The sequence below is a fragment of the Protopterus annectens genome, chromosome 7.part0 (genome assembly GCF_019279795.1).
Source record: "Protopterus annectens isolate FY-2018-M chromosome 7.part0, PAN1.0, whole genome shotgun sequence".
In the NCBI taxonomy this organism is placed as follows: domain Eukaryota; kingdom Metazoa; phylum Chordata; order Ceratodontiformes; family Protopteridae; genus Protopterus; species Protopterus annectens.
Window position 1 is genome coordinate 1,145,767,103 of NC_056739.1, and position 19,151 is coordinate 1,145,786,253.

Consider the following 19,151-nt stretch of genomic DNA (forward strand, 5'->3'; position numbering starts at 1 on the left):
TATGCTGTGCCATAAAAAACAATCAGAAGGCTTTGAAAAGTACATAGTGAAAGTTGTTATGCACCTTTCAAAGTTGTTATGGTGAGGTTTTGAGGCACAGCAGCACATAACAGGCTCTTCGTTTTTTTCATTTTTGCAGCATATTCAGCAGACTCTATGTACTGTGTGTGTGTGTCTGTATCTCTCTGTGTTACTATAGGTATATACACAATCATGCACAGAGAATACACATAGACCCATCATAAGTTTCAGTTCCAGGTCCACATTTTTAATATCCCTAATCATATAATGTATATATGCATACAGGCACATACATATCTCTCTTCCCTTTGGGTTGCATAAAAATAGATATAAAGTAAAACGTAGAGTTTTATATATATATATATAAACTAAAGCAATAAGAAAACTTAAAAATGAAAAAAAAATCAATCAGAATGCAGGAAACTGAGAATGAAAATGTGCCAATATTACAAAAATACTCTGATAACAACCTGTACTTTTCATTAAAAATGATTACAGATTATCAGCTGTAAATAAGTTATAAATAAGCTAACATTCTACAGACTGACTGATGGCAAGGTATCACATGATACTCTATTCCCATTATCAAAGACCTTTATAAAGGAACACGATCTCATGTCACATACTGTACTGTACTGTGTGACAGTTGTTATACATCTTTTCACTGTAAAAGACAGACAGACAGTGGATACAGTATGAATATGCATGGCATTGAAAGTAAAATGTCAGTGAATCATATTGGAAAGGAAGGACATGGGATGAATGAAGAACCATGACCATTACATCATAGGAGCACAGTTAATCAAGATATGAGAAAATATTTTTTTCACAGAGAAGGTGGCTGAGAGATGCAACCAGCTGCTGGAGTGGGTGGTGGAGACTAAGACCGTCAAGGCATTTAAAACAGCTTGTAATACTTAGAGGGATAAGATGGAAAAGGGATGACCATCTTCTCTAAGCTAGCTGCAATAGTCAGACACATTAGACAAACTCATGATCTTCTTATTCTGTCTTATTTATATTGCAGTATCCAAAGTCATGTAATGTTAACATTTTGGAATTTGAGAAGGATAATCCTAGGTAACTGGATGAATATTCAAGCCTTTATTAGGCACCCGTTACTTACTTAGTATGCTTCCACTGAGCTGTAACTGAATGAATTCACTACATAAACAAGACAGTACAGCTGAAGTGATTATGGTCCAGCTCAGAGGTTGAAGCTACAGAGACTATCAAAAAAAATCAAATAGAGATATCATGAAAGAAATCTTGAAAGGAGTCATATTTTAAAAATTGCAATATACAAGTCTTAACCACTCCCCATCTAAACAGATTATAAGGAGGTTGCCTGCTTTGAGAAGGAATCTTAATGTAAAAATGTGTGTCATATACAAACGGCAGGCAGAGTTTATAAGTAGTACGTTACTGCATTCATTTTTGGCTGTAAACTTGGCTGTAGATATGCTGATTTAATTCCCATGTAGGAATGTATATATATGCATATATATTTGTATTCATTTATATATATATATATATATATATATATATATATATATATATATATATATATATATATATATATATATATATATATATATATGCTTTTTGACATAATTTAATGAGAATATGTATATACGAAATGCCAGGGTGCAAACATCAATTTTTGTAATTGCTCTTTGTGTATTTTTTTGTGGTTTTTGAGATAATTGGTTGTTTTGCATGTTTCAATTGAATTCATTTGTTAGCTTGTATATAATGGAGTCATTGCCCTTGGTTGTATTGAAAGTCTGAAGAAGCGTCCTTGTAGACACGAACATGCTTACTTTTTTATTTTAATAAACAGTATTTTATACTCTGTCATCCTTGTTTGTTACTTTTTTTTGTTTTTTGATTTACTTTCGTTGGATACTGAGAGGTACTTAATTCACCAACTCTTCATGTTTTTTTGATATTTTCTGTGGCTCTTTGAGTTGGTGGAGCATGGCTGAGGGAATGAAGCTTGAGTTGGAATATAATCCTATTCAGAGAGGAACTACTATCAGAGCTGATACATTCAAGAGATTGTTATATACAGAGGATAATCCGCTATTGAATTATGTTGCCAACGAACGCACTGATGTTGATGGTGATAACCGTGACACAGAGAATGTTTAATTGCTAAAGCGACATTGAAAACAAGGTTTTGCAGTTAAAAATGAGTACAATGGCAACACAAACACATCAAGGCTTGTTTGAACTTTAAAGTAGTGCCATGGGGTTTAAGTGTTCTCAAAATGCCCACATACGACACTAATTATCCAGATTTACTTGCTAAGTAGCAGAAACTTAATTTAAAGACCAGCTTTGGATATATGAGACTGTTGGTGGAACACTATATGTTTTTGGAAAGTGAGCTGATGAATGTAATCATGAATATGCAGGAACAAATGAACATAATTACGTCACTAAGCAGGTTAAATGGGTTTGTGGAGGAAATGACAACTAATGTAGCAGCTTTTGAACAAAAACTGCATCTACAAGAAAGGAAAAAGTTAGAAAGAGACTTTGGGGACTTTAGAAAAGGGCAGGTTTTTGCCTGGCCCAAAGACTCTATTGTAAAAAACAGATTGGATCCTCAGAGTCCATGTAGCCAATTAAATGAATCCTCTGCTGGTGTGGCCATGGAAAGTTTTTCTGAAGAGCATCCTACAACGTCCGCCTCTGACTCTAACATAGATGACATTAGGAGAAAAGTCAAGGAAGCTATTAAAAGTATTGAACAGTCAGCTTTTCTGGTTTCTCCACTTCTGATAAAGAAGCAACCACTACTGCAGCATTCGCAGAGCAGGGGGAGAAAGTGGAGAATGGATTCAGAGCAAACAACGGATTTGAGGATGCAAACAAAAAAAAAAATATTGAAAACCTTGACTTTGGACTAGTTGTGAACATTTCTCACTATACTTTAAATGCTGACAAAATGAAGTTACTGCAGAGTGGTTTGTTGTTTATACCCTCTATAAAAACAGACACTGTAGATTTCATTGTTGATAATAAGATGTTTTGCAGAAATGTCATGCTTGGTGTAATGTATGGAAATACTAATAGCAATGTGTCGAGTTTTAAGAAACCAACCTGTTTCTCACCAGTTTTACATCCACTTATAGAAGCTTCTGAGAAGGCATGTGAGAAGGACATTATTGATATGGCTACTTCTTTAAATAGGACAAATATTTTTTCTAATATATCAAGTAGCAAGTATAGAGCTTTATTAAGTTTAAAATATAATCCATTCATCATTATTAGACCAGCTGATAAGGAGGGGGCTACAGTTGTAATGAATGCTATTGATTATAAAGGAAGATGAGTGATATGTTGAGTGAAACTGATACCTATGCTAAGTTGAACAATGAGCAACTCAATAAGGTAATTTGTGATGTACATACTGACTTGTATGAATTCCTTATGTCTAGTATGATAGCACCAGAACTGTATAAGTGCTTTTTAGTTAAAACACCTTACATCCCAAGTATCAGAGGACTCACTAAAATACATAAGAATTACCAGGACCCTCCCCTTAGACCCATTGTTTCGAGCAAAGGATGGCTCACTGAGCCAATATCTATTTTTGTAGAAAAACAGCTGAGACATGTAGTTGATAGAACTACCACGATTATTAGAGATACAGAGCACTTTCTATGTACACTGTCTCAATATGATATTTTTAGCCATGAGACCTTTCTGGTTACCTTTGATGTAATGTCATTATTTACTATGATACTGAATGAGGGTGGCTTAGATTTTGTCAGGCAGGTCCTGAGACAGGATGGTGTTCCTAACAATAAGGTCCAGCTGTACTGTATATTGCTTGAATTGATTTTAACTAATAATGTCTTTTCATTTAATGGGGAGTATTTTTTGCAAAGGAATAGGGCGGCCATGGGTACGCCATGTGCCAAGTCCTATGCAAACTTGGTTATGGCATATTGGGAGAAGGACTTCATCTTGACCAATGATAGATACTCCAGATACATACCCTATTATAAAAGATTTGCTGACATTGTGTTCCTTTTTTTCAATGCCTCTGAAAGTGAGCTACAGGGTTTTATAGAATATATCAATTCTATGAAACATTTTCTGAGGTTCAAAGCAAAATGATCCTCTGAAGACATAGAATTCTTGGATGTATTCATTTCTAAGAGTGGAAGGCAAACTAGCACTGAGATGTACAGGAAGAGTTGTAGAAGATATAATTTACTACATCGGCAGAGTATGCATCCAACGCATATCTATAGGAATATAATTTAATGTCAGGGCCTTAGTGTCGATATTAACTAGTTCAGACACAGGTTGTGAGGCAGCCTTACAGCCTTGAGAAAGAGTTTTTGGCTAGAGGATATAAATCCCATGAATGTAGTCATTTGAGGGATGAAAACTTAATTGACAGGACACATAGAGGAAGACCCCATTTTAGAGCTAGAAGGGAGCAACTAGATGAATCCCTCACTGAGAGACCATGTAAGTATAGAATGACAATTCCATACTCTTCTAATAAAAAGGTTGTATGTGATATAATTCACAAAAATTGGCAGCTACTTACTATAGATGAGAAGGTGCAAGAGGTCGTGGGTATTAGGCCCAGCTTTTCGTGGGGAAATAATAAATCACTGAAAAAATTGTTATGTTATAATGATAGAGACAATGATGTAAACAGCATCACATCACAGTGACAAGGGACCTTCAGTGGTAGGATTTGCAACCATTGTTTCTATATGCTTAATAGTAATAGGTTTAGTCATCCTACTACTAGTGTTATATATGAGTTTAAGCATTATGCTGACCGCAGAACTAGAGATCTAGTATATTTGGCGTCTTGCACAAAATGTCCTGCCTTTTATATAGGCAAGACTAACCATACATTAAGAGAGCATGTGCAAGAGCATTTATATGCAATAAATAAAGAAGATGAAAACAACGCATTAGCTAAACCTATACTTAGTCATGGTTCCACCCATAGTTTCTTGTTTTTAGCTACAGAACTTACCCATCGTAGTGCTAAATGAGGCAACCTCAGAAATTTGACAGAAAAGAAAGAGACTCGGTGGATCATCAGGATGCAGGCTGATAAAGCCTATGGTTTAAAGGAGAAGATCTCACTTAAGCCTTTCATATACGTGTTTCATACATGTACTTGTTCTATATCTAAGTGTTGTTTATATATATTTTTTTAAATATATATTTTTCTCATATATGTTATTGCTTGTATTTTAGGCTTGTGTTAAAATGATATAGATCCTATATGTTTTGAGATAGTGAGATTGTATTCTATCTGTACCATTGCAGGCAGAGTTCACATGTAGGGATGTGTGTGTGTGTGTATATATATATATATATATATATATATATATATTTATATATATATGTATGTGCTTGTATGTGTGTGTGTGTGTGTGTGTGTGTGTGTGTGTGTGTGTGTGTGTGTATATATATATATATATATATATATATATATATTTGTATTCATTTTTTATATATATTTTACATATACTTTTTATATATTTTTATATCAATGCTTTTTGACATAGTTTAATGAGAATATGTATATGTATATTCAAAATGCCAGGGTGCAAGCATTACGTTTTGTAATTGTTCTTTGTGTGTTTTTTGTGTTTTTTTGAGATTATTGGTTGATTTGCATGCTTAATTGAATTAATTTGTTATCTTGTATATAAGGGAGTCATTGCCTTTGGTTGTATTGAAAGTCTGAAGAACTGTCCTTTTAGACGCAAAAGTGCTTACTTTTTTATTTTAATAAACAGTATTTTATACTATGTCAGCCTTGTTTGTCACCTCTTTTTTTTTTTTTTTATTTACTTTCATTGGATACTACAGAGGTACTTAATTCACCAAATCTTTGTAGTTTCTTTTTTATTTTTTTCATATACAATGATGCTGTGGTATATGACACAGACCATGCTGTTGCATAAAAGACAAAAGCTGTACTATATACCTAGTAAAATGCAACCCTATAAATGAAGTGTTTTATGTTAAGTACTGTCTGATGACAGCCATCATCCATTGTCTCTCCATAAATTAAGCCCTATTCCAGGCCAAAAGCTAATCCACCATACTGTCCAAGTGACAGACTGCAGGTGAAGCAGGGCTGAGTATTATCATTCATTAAATCCAAAAAACGATGCAGTAGGTGAAACAATGAAGCCACAGAGAAGGAATGGATGAGATGAAAAACTTAATAGTTTTAAAACAGCTTTCACTTCCAGCAACACTTAGCACATATAAACGTTCCACATTACGTTTTCGTTTACATATTACTTCATCAGATGTGGGCTCAAAGGGAAATCAACAGACCTATAAAGCTACTCTATTCAGGACACATTTAATGTGAGGGATGGTTAAATCCTATGCCCATAACTTCACTGCACGTGCAGACTCCACAAGAACAACACAACGCTGTCATCAATCACAGGCCAAACTAGTCTCTGTGGCTTCATTGTTTCACCTACTGCATTGTTTTTTGGATTACTGGCTATTTGGGTGCTGTTTGGTGATTTTATCATTCATTAAATGTCACACCTGACAAACAACACATGGACTGTAAATGCAAAGAGAAAGTCCTGTAAAGCAAAACAAACGCATATAAAAAGGGTTCAGAAAGACAGCCATTACTGTAATGACAGGGGCACTGCAGTCATCTCATGTTATAGTAAGTACCTCACATAATGGTACAGATATTTTACTGCTCTGCCTTAATAGCAAAGTACAGTTTTGTACCTACCATAAATGTAGATGTTCGAAGATCCACATTGCTGCAGTCCTTACTTATGGGTAGTCCGCTGTCCTCGGTCGGCCCGAATACCAAAGTATTGGGCTGACGTCGGTCATGGGCGCCCAGATCTGACATCAGAGCGTCAGGGTATAAAAGCGCATGACCAACGTCATATCTTCAGTCTTTTCTTGCCCCAGATGTCAGAAGGCCCTAAAAAGAAAGCCACAGCCAAAAACAGAATACCTCCCAAAAACAGGCCCAACAACAATCATCAAACCATATAACCATGCCAAACTACAGTGGGGAAGGAGGGAGGTTAAATTGGACTGCAGCAATGTGGATCTTCGAACATCTACATTTATGGTAGGTACAAAACTGTACTATGTTCTTCATCTGACATTGCTGCAGTCCTTACTTATGGGTAGAATCCCAAAGCAACGGGAAAGGGAGGATGGCAAAATCATAAAGCATTAGGGGCTGCTAAAATGCCCTGTAATATAGCAGTGGCAAATCCAGCCCTAGACTTAGAATAAAGAGGAAGGTGGTAATGTTTAGAAAAAGTATGTACTGAACTCCAAGTAGCTGCTTCCAAAATATCTTTTGTAGCTACCCCCCTTAGAAAGGCAGTAGAGGTGGCAGTAGCTCTAGTGGAATGAGGTCTGATTCCAGCCGGAATCTCCTTACCATGATGGGAATAACAGAAAGAAATACACAACCCAATCCACTTAGAAATAGTTTGTTTTGAAACAGGTTTACCCTGAGAACCCAAAGCAAAAGAAACAAACAACTGCTGAGACTGTCTGAACTCCTTGGTTCTGCTCAAATAATAACGCAACTGCCTGTGAATATCCAAAGTATGCAAAATCTTCTCCCTTTATTTTGGGGTTTGCATAAAAAGTAGGCAAATGAATAGTTTGGTTTAAGGCCACACTATAAACCACTTTAGGCATAAAGGAAGGATTAGTACGCAAAGATACCCTATCCTTATGAAAAATCAGGAAAGGCTCCACTGCCATAAGAGCCTGTAATTCAGAAACCCTTCTTGCAGAAGTAATGGCCAACAAAAAAGCAGTTTTCCAAGACAAATACTTTAACTCGGCCGTAGCTGCAGGCTCAAAAGGTTGTAGAGTAAGTTTTTCCAACACAAAATTGAGATCCCAAGCAGGAGTAGGAGCTCTACGTGGGGGTCTTATGTTCTTTGCCCCTCTAAGAAATTGCTTAAACAAAGGATGAGAGAATAAAGGAGGGTCACAATCATAGTGAGCAGAAATGGCTGCAGCATGAATCTTTATAGAGGAGAAAGACAAACCTTTGTCCAGTAACTCAGCCAGATATTGAAGAGAAGCACTTAAATTAGGCTTGGAAACATCAAAATCCTTCTATTTGCTCCAAATAAAAAATCTCCTCCATTTATCAGCATAAACTTTCCTTGTACTAGGCCTTCTGGCCTCCAAAATAACATTCAAAACTTGTTGTGGCAGCTGAGACCCTCCAGGGTCTAAAACAGAATATGCCAAGCTGTTAGATGCAGAGACTGAATCCTGACATTGAGGAAGTGACTGCCCTCCTGAGACAAAAGATGCGGAATTAAAGGTAGAGGCCATGGAGGCTCCCTTACTAAACTCCTCAGAAGTGGGTACCAGTGCTGTCGAGGCCAATCCGGTGCTATCAGAATCATGGATGGCTTGTCTTGTCTGGCCTTCAAGAGTACCTTGGGGAGGAGAGGCAGAGGTGGAAAGGCATAGACATGAAGATTGTTCCAACTGAACGATAGAGCATCCACCTTCCAAGCTGTGTGATGAAACCTTTTTGTGCAAAACTTTGGCAACTGGTAATTTAGTGGAGAAGCGAACAGATCTATGTCTGGAGTCCCCCATAACACTGTCAACTGCTGGAATACATGAGGATCCAATTTCCACTCGTGAGGATCCACTATCTGTCTGCTCAACACATCTGCTAAGGAGTTCTGTGCTCCTGGCAGAAACCTTGCTTGAAGATTGAGGTGTAAACTGAGAGCAGTCTCCCACAAAATCATCGCTTGCCTGCAAAGTGGGTATGAATGGGTTCCCCCTTGCTTGTTGATGTACCACATGACAGTAGTGTTGTCTGTTTGAATCAACACCTGCCCTGGGTGAAGTAAATCCTTGAAAGCCATTAATGCAAACTGGACTGCTAACATCTCCTTCAAGTTGATATGCAAATGTTGAAGTCTGACAGGCCACGTGTCTTGCACCCATTTTCCATTGAGGTGTGCTCCCAAGCCTTGTCCGAGGCATCTGTCGTTAGAATCTGACTCGCCTCTGGTCGGGTCACAGAGAGTCCCTTGTTTAGGTGACATTCCTGAGCCCACCACAAAAATTCCTTCTGAATGCAAGGTATTACCTGAATGACAGTGTCTAGATCTTGGCAGTGTTGTGTCCATACATTTTTGAGATACCATTGAAGCTTCCTCATATGCAGTTTGGCATTGGGAAGCACCAGAATACAAGATGCCATGAACCCCAAAGCTTGAAGGACTGTCTTTGCAGTCAGCCTGGACTGTAGAGACATTTGATGGAAATAAAGAGAAAGGCTTCTTTGTTTGTCCGGGGTCAAAAAAGCCATCTGGGAAGCTGTATTCAGTCTCACACCCAGAAAGCACATGTCCTGAGAGGGTACTAGACTGGACTTTGTTTCGTTCACAGAATACCCTAGGCATCTTAACACTACCATCACATATTGTAGATGATGAAGAAGTTCGTCTTTGTCTTGAGCAATAATCAGGCAATCGTCCAAATAAGGATAAATCTGTATTCCTCTTAACCTGAAAAAGGCTATCACTGGAGCCAGAACCTTTGTGAACACTCTGGGCGCAGTAGATAAGCCAAAGGGCAATGCAGAGAACTGATAATGTAAATTTCCAGCTCGAAAACGCAGGTACCTCCTGCAACTGGGCCTGATAGGAACATGAAGATAAGCCTCTTTGAGATCCAGAGTTACCATCCAGTGGTCTTTTCCCAACAGAGGTAAAAGCTGTTGTAACGTCAGCATCTTGAACTTTGGAATGTCCAGATAAGTGTTGAGGATAGATAAATCCAAAATCGGTCTCCACGTGTTCCCTTTCTTTGGAACTAGAAACAGGCGAGAATAAAATCCTAGGCCCACTTCTGACAGAGGAACTGGCTGTATAGCTCCCATTTGAAGAAGTAAAGAAATCTGTTTGTGAGCCTCTAACCTTTGCCGAGGGGGAACATCTGGCATGCCTTTGAAAGGAGGCAATGTATGGAAATAAAACTTGTAGCCTCGGTTTATAATGTCCAATACCCATTTGTCCTGGGTGACTAAAAGCCAGTTTTGCTTGAAAAGTGCTAACTTTCCTCCCAAAGGAGCTGCCAGGCAAGAGGAATCTGGCAGCTGAAAATGCAGGTCATTGGGCCTGTTTACGAAAGGACTGGCCCCTGCCCTCACCTGCAGACTGTGCCGGCGAACTCCATGTTCTAGGTCTGAAGGAACTCTGAGCTCTGCCCCTACCACGTCTAGATCTGCCCCTAGACTGAGAATCAGAAGAAGGGTAAGTCCATCCTTTAGTAGGCCAATTTCTACTAAACTTTGGAGGTTGCACCTGCAAAAAATCTTTAACAGTCTGCATAGACTTAGCCTTGTCCTCCATTTTCTTTAATACAGACTCTACAGGAGGACCAAACAAAACTTCAGACTGTAAAGGGGCATCCAGAATTCTAGTCTTAACATGCTCAGACAAATTCTGATCCTTAAGCCAGGCGTGCCTTCGAATAACTGAACCAGTGGCAGCCACCCTAGAAGAAGCCTGTAAAGCATCAAAGCCACACTGTAAAGAATGCTTGCCCACCTGTTCAGAGACATGTACCAAATCCTGCAGTTCTTTACACTCAATACCCTCTGCTAAAGCATCCACTTTAGATTTTAGCTGAGAAAGGAGGAAATTCTGATATTTCAACATATGAAACTGGCAATTTAAAGCCCTCATTGCTAACGTAGAAGAGGTATACACCTTCTTCCCCCATCTATCCAAAGCTCTAGCTTCCTTATCTAGAGGAACCGGATTTTTTACAACAGAAGCTCTAACACCCTTAGGCCCCTGACTAATAGTTTCTGGGTCTGCCCTAGGACTTTTATACAGATATTTATGAGCCTCAAGCACCCTGTAATACCTGTCTGGTTTGACTGGCGCAGGAGGCACAGAATCTGGATTAAGGGAAGCCTCCAAGAAAACATCTTGAACAACATCCAAAACTGGAGGTATAGCTAAGGGTCTATGCTGTGGTAAAAACAAAAATTCCCGAAGCCTTTTCCGAGAATCAGAGAAATCCTGTCCTTCCCACTTAAAATGCTCCCTCATGGAATGTAAAGTTTCTGAAAAAGAAAAATCCTCAGGAGGAGAAGCAGAAGGAGTAGAATCCTCTGCATCAGAATCCGAATAAGGAGGAAAACCTTGAATGTCTTCCACAGAAGACTCTGAATCATCTGAGGCCTGCTCCAAACTTTCCAACTCTAGCTCTACCCTGGGCCTCTTATCAGGAGGGGGCATAGAACCTCTAATTAAAGTAATCAAATCTTCTGCCATTTTAAGCATGTGCTTTTTAGGCACTGACCCTGAGGAACCAGGACTGACACCAGAGGAAGGCAAAACAGACCTGCCCTTAGAAGGAGCCTTAGAAATAGTAGCAGAAGGCCTAACCACCTTAGGCACAGTAGGGAGAATAGTAACCTGTGAGGCCCCTTCAGCCTGACCTGAATCCTGAGAAGCCACCTCTTGCAAAATCAAAGTTTCCCCCTGAGTCTCAACAGAAACTTCAGCCGGATCCACCTGTTCCCCTGTAGCTTCTAATGGACCGGCGTCCGAAACGGATGAATTATCCTGCCTAGGCTTCACAGATTTGTCTTTGCGCTTCTTCGTGGAAGCGGGCGTCGGAAGATCCGACGGCATATTATAATTACACCGCTTGCCAAAGACTAACCTAGCGCAATCTAACCTCCGTTTTATAGTGCGCTTATTGAACCTAGCACAAAACCGACACCCGACTACGTCGTGCTCCGGTCCCAAACAAGGAATACAAAGTGAGTGGTAATCCCTATGCGGTATCTGTTTCCCACAAGAAATACAATTATTCACTTTTTCTGACATCCGGTAAATAACTGAGGCAAGAAAAAACAAAAATATTCCCCAACGGGGTACTTAGCCCAACTTGGTATCGGTCTGAAACTCCGAATTCGAAAAATTTCAGAACGCCGAACAGCACTTGCAACGCTGCTTCTGCATTGGACCATGCGGCAAAAAAGACTGGGGATATGACGTCGGTCATGTGCTTTTATACCCTGACGCTCTGATGTCAGATCTGGGCGCCCATGACCGACGTCAGCCTAATACTTTGGTATTCGGGCCGACCGAGGACAGCGGACTACCCATAAGTAAGGACTGCAGCAATGTGAGATGAAGAACATCTGTGTATGTAGAATAAGCTGCATATCCAAATTCTGGATGAAAGCTACAGCTTTGCCAGGCTTTGAAGACTGTATCTTACTTGTACTGTCTGATAAATATAACTACTAAGTACCAAGTGTCTGCTTTGCAAATGACTCCTAAATGACCCCTAAATTCATGCCTCTGAAAAAGGCAGTGGACATCACTGTTGCTGTTGCAAAATATACTGTCATTATTGCTTGAGGTTTTATACCTCTGGAATAACTGCATAATCCACTAGATGGAATTACTGAGTTTGAAATAGCTTGCTTTTCTACTGTAAAACCAAATGTATTATGTACAAAAGAAACAAAATGCTGTTCAGACTTATAGACTTGTCTGATTCTTAAAAAGTATATGCTGACAACAATCTTTTAGGTTAAGTTTATACAAAATCTGTTTTCTTGGTATATATAAAATGAGAGAAGTTTAGGGGAGCTACATTTTTGGTGCAGAGCAATAACCTTTGGCATGAAAGAAGAATTAGTAGACAAATGCACACTCGTTTTATTGAAAATGATGTAGGGCTCAAAGCACATCAGATTCAGCAGCTTTAAAATCATCCTGGCTAAGGAAACCAACTAACATTGCTATGTGCACAGGTTGAGAAGGTTTTGTCATTGTCTCCAAAGTAAAATTAACAGTCAGTATAGAAGACAAATGTGCATCCCTTCAAAGGAATGCTGGCAAGGCAGAGTAATTTATATTAACAGACACAGCACCACTTTACGAAATAATGTAATGGTCGGAGTAGAAGACAAATACAGATTCCATCTAAGGAATGCTGGCAGGACAGAGTAATGAGATTTAACAGATGAGTATAAAGGACTCTTAGAAAGCAATTTGAAAGGTAATCTTGGATCTACAAAAAAAAACCACATTTGAATAAGAGAATATCTATGCCATTTACGTCAGTAAAATACCTTTTGTACTATGATAGACATGATTTTTTAACAGAAACTGTTCTTGTTTCCTACGATAAATAGGATCTGTGTAGAAAAAAAAAAACTTTTCTGAGAATTAAAACTGCCTGCATGCCTGTGTGCATGCATGAGTGCATTAATAGGCATATGATGCATTGGAACCATGCTCTTGTCTGGATAATGAAATGCTGTACAGTCATAATCAGACTTTCTGGCATTTAATTTTCTTAATATAGTGAAGAGCAAGAAACAAATGTTCTTGAGGTCTTACACTTGAATACTTCCTATCACTATATATTGTGTAGTCAATAGCATTTCTTTCTGCACTACTGAAGAAGACATCTCCCAAAAAGTCTTTATCTTTGGTTTATCATTTCACTGTATTATCACAATTGAGATTTAGTTTGATGTAAAATAATAAGGAAATAGTGTATAACAGAAAGAGTGATACGAATATAGTACAAAATAGAAAACTGACTTCAGCCTCTGTTGGGAGGGGAACCTTGGCTTTGCCTGCTTCTTTGATTAAAAACAGCATGGTAATAGTAACCTTCTTACTGCACATTACTGAGCAAAGAACTGCTAAGCAAATATCTCGTAATTATGAATGGTAAGAGAATTATATGGATTTATTAGATCCATGTAAAATGGCGAGAACAGTGCTCATAATTAACGAGCCTGTTCACAGAGTAATGAGAATTTTAACTTATTACATCCAAGTGATGCCTATCGGTGCATCTGCAGTTAATTCCTACTGACGCCTCTAGGTGTCAAATATTGTTTGTTCATATTTGCATCAATAATTCCAAAACCATGCTATGTACAAGGTTTTAAAAGATTTGATCTTAAAGCTTACACAATGGCAAGCTGAACTGCATACATTTGTGACCTCTGTCTAGTGTCTTTAAAGACATATTAACTGTTGTTTTTATGATATTAATTTATATAGATATAATTTTCACATTTTCTAAATATCTCAACAACCAAGTAACATGGACAGCACTCCTTAGCCTCATATGAAAGCTCTCAGCTAGATGAATAAAATGCTGCTGACAGTATACGTGCAACTAGAGTGGTTGCTGAAATATTCTAAGTTGTTTACAAAATATTACAAATGTGATAGTTACTGTGTTTACTGTGACTTACAAAGTTCAGTTAAAGTCCTGGAACCCAAATAATACTACCATTTTAACAATAGTTTGTGCTGAAAGGTTTGCCTTTTATACTTTTTTCATAACCCCTATGGTTCCAGAGATATGAACATTTGTTTGAAATGTGAGGACTTAATTTGATTCTGTCAGCTTAGGCTCCACCCATTGGAAGTTACAATGCAATCTTCCTGGGCTCCATTGAAGTGAATGAGTTAAAGCGATTTAACATCAGTGGCTGGGTTGATGGGTACTCCTCCCAAGCTCTGTACTGAGGGGTTCTGAAAATATCCATTATGGTTCTATATAAGTGCATCGGACTGAAAGCATTAATTACCAAATTCCACGGGCATCTGGCCAGTCCCGGGCCATTCCAGCTGCTGTCAACAAAGGAGACACTGGCTTGTCAAACAGGAAGTGATCCTAGACAGAAAAGGAGAAAATGTTGTAATGCAATTTTATTACACACAATGAAGTACACAACAAAACAAAACTGGGACTTGAGATGAAGACATTCATTAAGGCTGATATTTGTAATGTAAATTGACAAACAACAGGCATAAGTAGATACGACAAATAAATGTACACAAATAAGGAGCTGTGGATGGTGAGGTTAAATAAATGACTTACGTAACATTTTTTGCTTACCAGGAATGTTTCAAGTAAGTTTTGAAATAAATATGGTGAAATGTGAACAAAATATAGTGGATTACACAACAAACTCTGAAATTTATTTAACTAACTTCAGCAAAATAAACACACGGACAATAAAGGATTTCCTGTCTGTGAGATGTCATTTTATTCTTTACACTCGGAACAGCTAAGTTACTAAAAGTTACAACATGGATTTATTTGCCTTTTCTGACAACATTTTGGTAATTTTTTGAATTGCACATTCCTTAGATTTTCTGTGTGAACCAGCATTTTTTTTTGTCAGATTAACTGCAATTTGGCCATTGGGTAAGTAAACAACAATTATCCCTGAATACATACCTCTCAACTGTCCAGATTTTCATAGAATATCTAGAGTTCTGATTCATATTTTTGGTTTGTTCCTCATAAAATGTGTGGTTTACTGGGAAATCACTAAGACTGAAGTCACTAAAGAATGACAAACATAGGTTTATAGGCAAGTACTAGGCGGGTTGCCCTTGTGGGCAATTTTAAGTCTAGCCAAGTTCCTTTTCAAAAAAGAATCAAACCCTGTACCTTGTGTCGCTGAGTCTAACACCTTCTAACATCTGAGTTTCATACTTCATATCTTTCAGATAATGCGTGGTAATACAACCCCTGCTAGTTTATCACTTTCTAAGGTTATACAGGCAATATTTAAAAATTGTACCTAATTTTGGGCCTTTGCTACCATTATTTTTGGCTTTCATCAGAATTCCTGGGCTAAGAAGTTGAGATGTATACCAAGCTGCTACAATTAACTAGTAATAACATTTCCAAGGCAACAGGTGACCACAACTAAACAAGATAACCGATTTACCGTCACCAAAACCAGAAGCCAGTACATACCCAAATATATAAAAATCACTTCACCAAATGTATAAAAAAAATTGTTATTAGTTAGTTAAGCGCTTTCATTCAGAATAACAATATCCAGACTTCTTCAGAACAAAAAGTGAAAAAAAAAGGAGAAAGCAGTTAACTAAGAAAATTTTTTTTATACATTTGTTGAAGTGATTTGTACAGATTCGTGTGTGTACTAGCTTTGGGTTTTGTTGTCAGTAAATTGGTTAACTAGTAATACCTGACATAGATTAAGAAGTCACCTATGAAAAACACAACTCTAATAACAGATGCCCTTTTTTTCTGGCCTCATCTTTTACATGAGTACATGCCATCCACATCAGCAAAGTAATTACACGCTTGGCTCCATTGCTTTTTGCAGAAAGTCTTTGATAGATATATGAAAATGTCTCATCAGTGATACCAGTGACTCAAAGTACTGTCTGCTATGAAGAATCGAATAGGCCCCACTATACAGTGGAGCTAACTTGATCCAGATAGTTAGATAAAGTGAATGGCATGATGAAATATGCAAAACTTCATTTAAGTTTACCAATTCTCAAATCCTTACATTTTATATGCTTTCATAAAAAGGAGTAACTAATTTACTTAAATAATCCCATAATTACCTCGTATGCATGGTGTTGTTGTTAAATTTCAAAGTAGGTTGGAACCTCTGTTAACCCATCCAGCCTGCCACTGTATGAATATGTTATACTAGCACTGTATGTGTGATATCACTGTGTTTATATGTCCCAGGAGCTCCACACAAGAATACATGTAAATACATTATAGATGGCATATTGCTTCTAGTAAAATCTGAGTAGCTTACACATCCAACATTCCTACCAGCTTTTTTTATTTTTTGGAGCCTACGATATGTGAAACAGTGAGCAAAATAAACATTATGCACTAGTAGGCAATACAGTTATATGAGGCCCTTGTCACAACAGTAGGTGATGTTCTCTGTTTTGGTGTCCTGGTAATGCATTTCTTTGTGTAACAGCCCCATTAAGAAGCAGTAAACTGGCTCAGAATTCTCCAAACATAATACATCTACTGGCAGAGCTGGTGATTGGCTCTCTGGGCTGTCCATCACTGTCCCTGATGTGGAATGACTACTAGTCAAGAATGTAGAGATAAACTAGTCCTTTCTTGGAAACAAGGCCCCTAGAGATAGCGATAATAATAATACTCATAACCTTTTGTACCAAATAATTTTATCTCCAAATGTTATTTAAAATGGAAGCATATATGTCAGGTCTATTTCTGCCACTGTCCTTGTCATCTTGCAGCACAGGGAAAGGATACCGCTTTCAAGAATTTGTGTGTTATCAGATATATTCAGGATTCTGTCTAATTACAATAAGTATCTTACTTCATGTACCTAGTAGATGCCTGCTGAGACTGGTAACTTTTAAAGCCACTTCAATTCTTATCCTTTGATCTTAGTGACTGGCTTACTAGGTTATAGAATGACAATTCATTTCATCTCCTAAACAACATGCATATTATCATTCACCTATGACATTGTTGGAGGACAAAATGATGCAGACATCGATCCTACAGAATATATTTAATGAAGGGAAGTGCAGACCACCAGTCGACTACCCTATACGTAATATGAACACTCCACACATTGTAAAAAGGTTACAAAATTCAAGTTTACTGTTCTCTTCAGGAAAAAGCATTTAATCTATTTGTGAAACATAATTTTCAAAAAAGTGACATTTTGATAAATTACAACAGTGTATTTTTTTCCAACTTGAAGCCTTGTGAGTTAAAATTTATTTATTTGTCATTTGTCAACCGGATTAGTCCAACTGAGCGAGGAGCCCATTTTCAGTAGAGACCTGAGGAGAAAAGGTTGAAAAAAAGTACAAAATAATATAATTCATGATAGATATTTAACAATGTACATTTGTAGGACAGCAATTACATCTGAGGTTCACAACAAAAAACTGATTGTCGATATGGAGCAGAGACCACGATTACAATTGAAGTTCACAACAAGATAAACAAATAAATAGTTAATATAGGGCAGAGAAAGAAATTAGTAAAGTAGCAACTGGAGAATGCAAATGATTGTTCAGAGCAAAAGAAAATTATATACAAGTGAGGGGAACAAAGCATTATGGATACCATCTTTATAGACTGTTTTAACTAAAAGTGATGTAGCATGAGAGTGGAGAATATTTGCAAATTAATTTAGTTAGGAAGAGAAAATGTAGGAGTAGAGCAAAAGTGTTAGGCCCTCTGCAGGTGAAACAGAAAGGCTAGTGCAATTTTAAATGAAGTATTAAAACAGGTGGAAAGAGAATGGAGACTTTATTTAGGGTCTTGGCAGGGGCAGGACCATTTGATAGCTAGGTAGGTAGCCATCTGTTAGCTGTCCAATGGAAAACTTCAACCTCCCCTTCCTTCCCACACCCACAGGTGTCCCACAAGGTTCTGTTCTTGGCCCTCTTCTCTTCAACCTATTCATTAACAACTTTCACCAATCCATCCCAGACTCATCTATCATCCAATATGCAGATGACTCAACAATCATCTGCTCAGCCTTCTCCCTCTCAGAGCTCCTAGCAAAAACTCAACTATCCTTCTCCAAAACAGAAACATGGATGCAGTCTAATTATCTGGCACTAAATGCAAATAAAACCAAACTAATGTTTTTCCCCCTAGCAAAATCTCCATTGACAAATCCACATTCACCATCATCATCATCATCTTCTTTTGTCTTTTCCCATTAGGGGTTGCCACAGCAGATCACCACATTCACCATACAGAGCCAAAACAACACCCTCCTTGAAATTGTTTCCAGCACCAAGCTTCTTGGCATCATTATTGATGAAGAACTAAAATCTGACACCCACAACCACTCCGCAATCAAGAAAACCCACAAACAGTTAGGTCTCCTTTACAGGCACAACCACTTCCTAAGCACCTCTACCCGTCAAACTCTTGCATCCACCTTCCTACTCCCCTCCCTTATGTATGGTGTCCCTTTTTTACCAATCTTCATCTTGGCCTTCGGTCCAAACTTGAATCCTGCTAGCACAAGATCTCCAAATTTGCAACCAATTCAAAAAACTCATCCCACCGCTGCTACTCCCTCCTCACCCTCAGCTGGCTTGAACTACTTAACTACCTCAGTTGCCTACAACTCACCATTGCCCACAAGCTCATCTTTAAACCTGCCAACTGCTGAACTCTCGCTACTTCCTTAAAACCTTACATTCCCAACCGCTCAATCAGATCCAAAAACCAAAATCTCCTTCAGGTCCACAAACCTGCATGACCTC

General features: G+C 38.0%; 1 protein-coding gene across 4 annotated transcripts in view; it reads right to left on the reverse strand.

Moving 5' to 3' along the window:
- The window catches only part of CKMT1A (creatine kinase, mitochondrial 1A), a 176,005-nt gene that overhangs the window by 25,662 nt on the left and 131,192 nt on the right, over positions 1-19,151 (reverse strand). For all 4 annotated transcript variants that reach the window (XM_044077728.1, XM_044077726.1, XM_044077727.1 and 1 more), the window contains exon 6: positions 14,672-14,757. In XM_044077728.1, the coding sequence (XP_043933663.1) occupies positions 14,672-14,757 (86 nt within the window). The remainder of the gene's footprint in view (positions 1-14,671; positions 14,758-19,151) is intronic.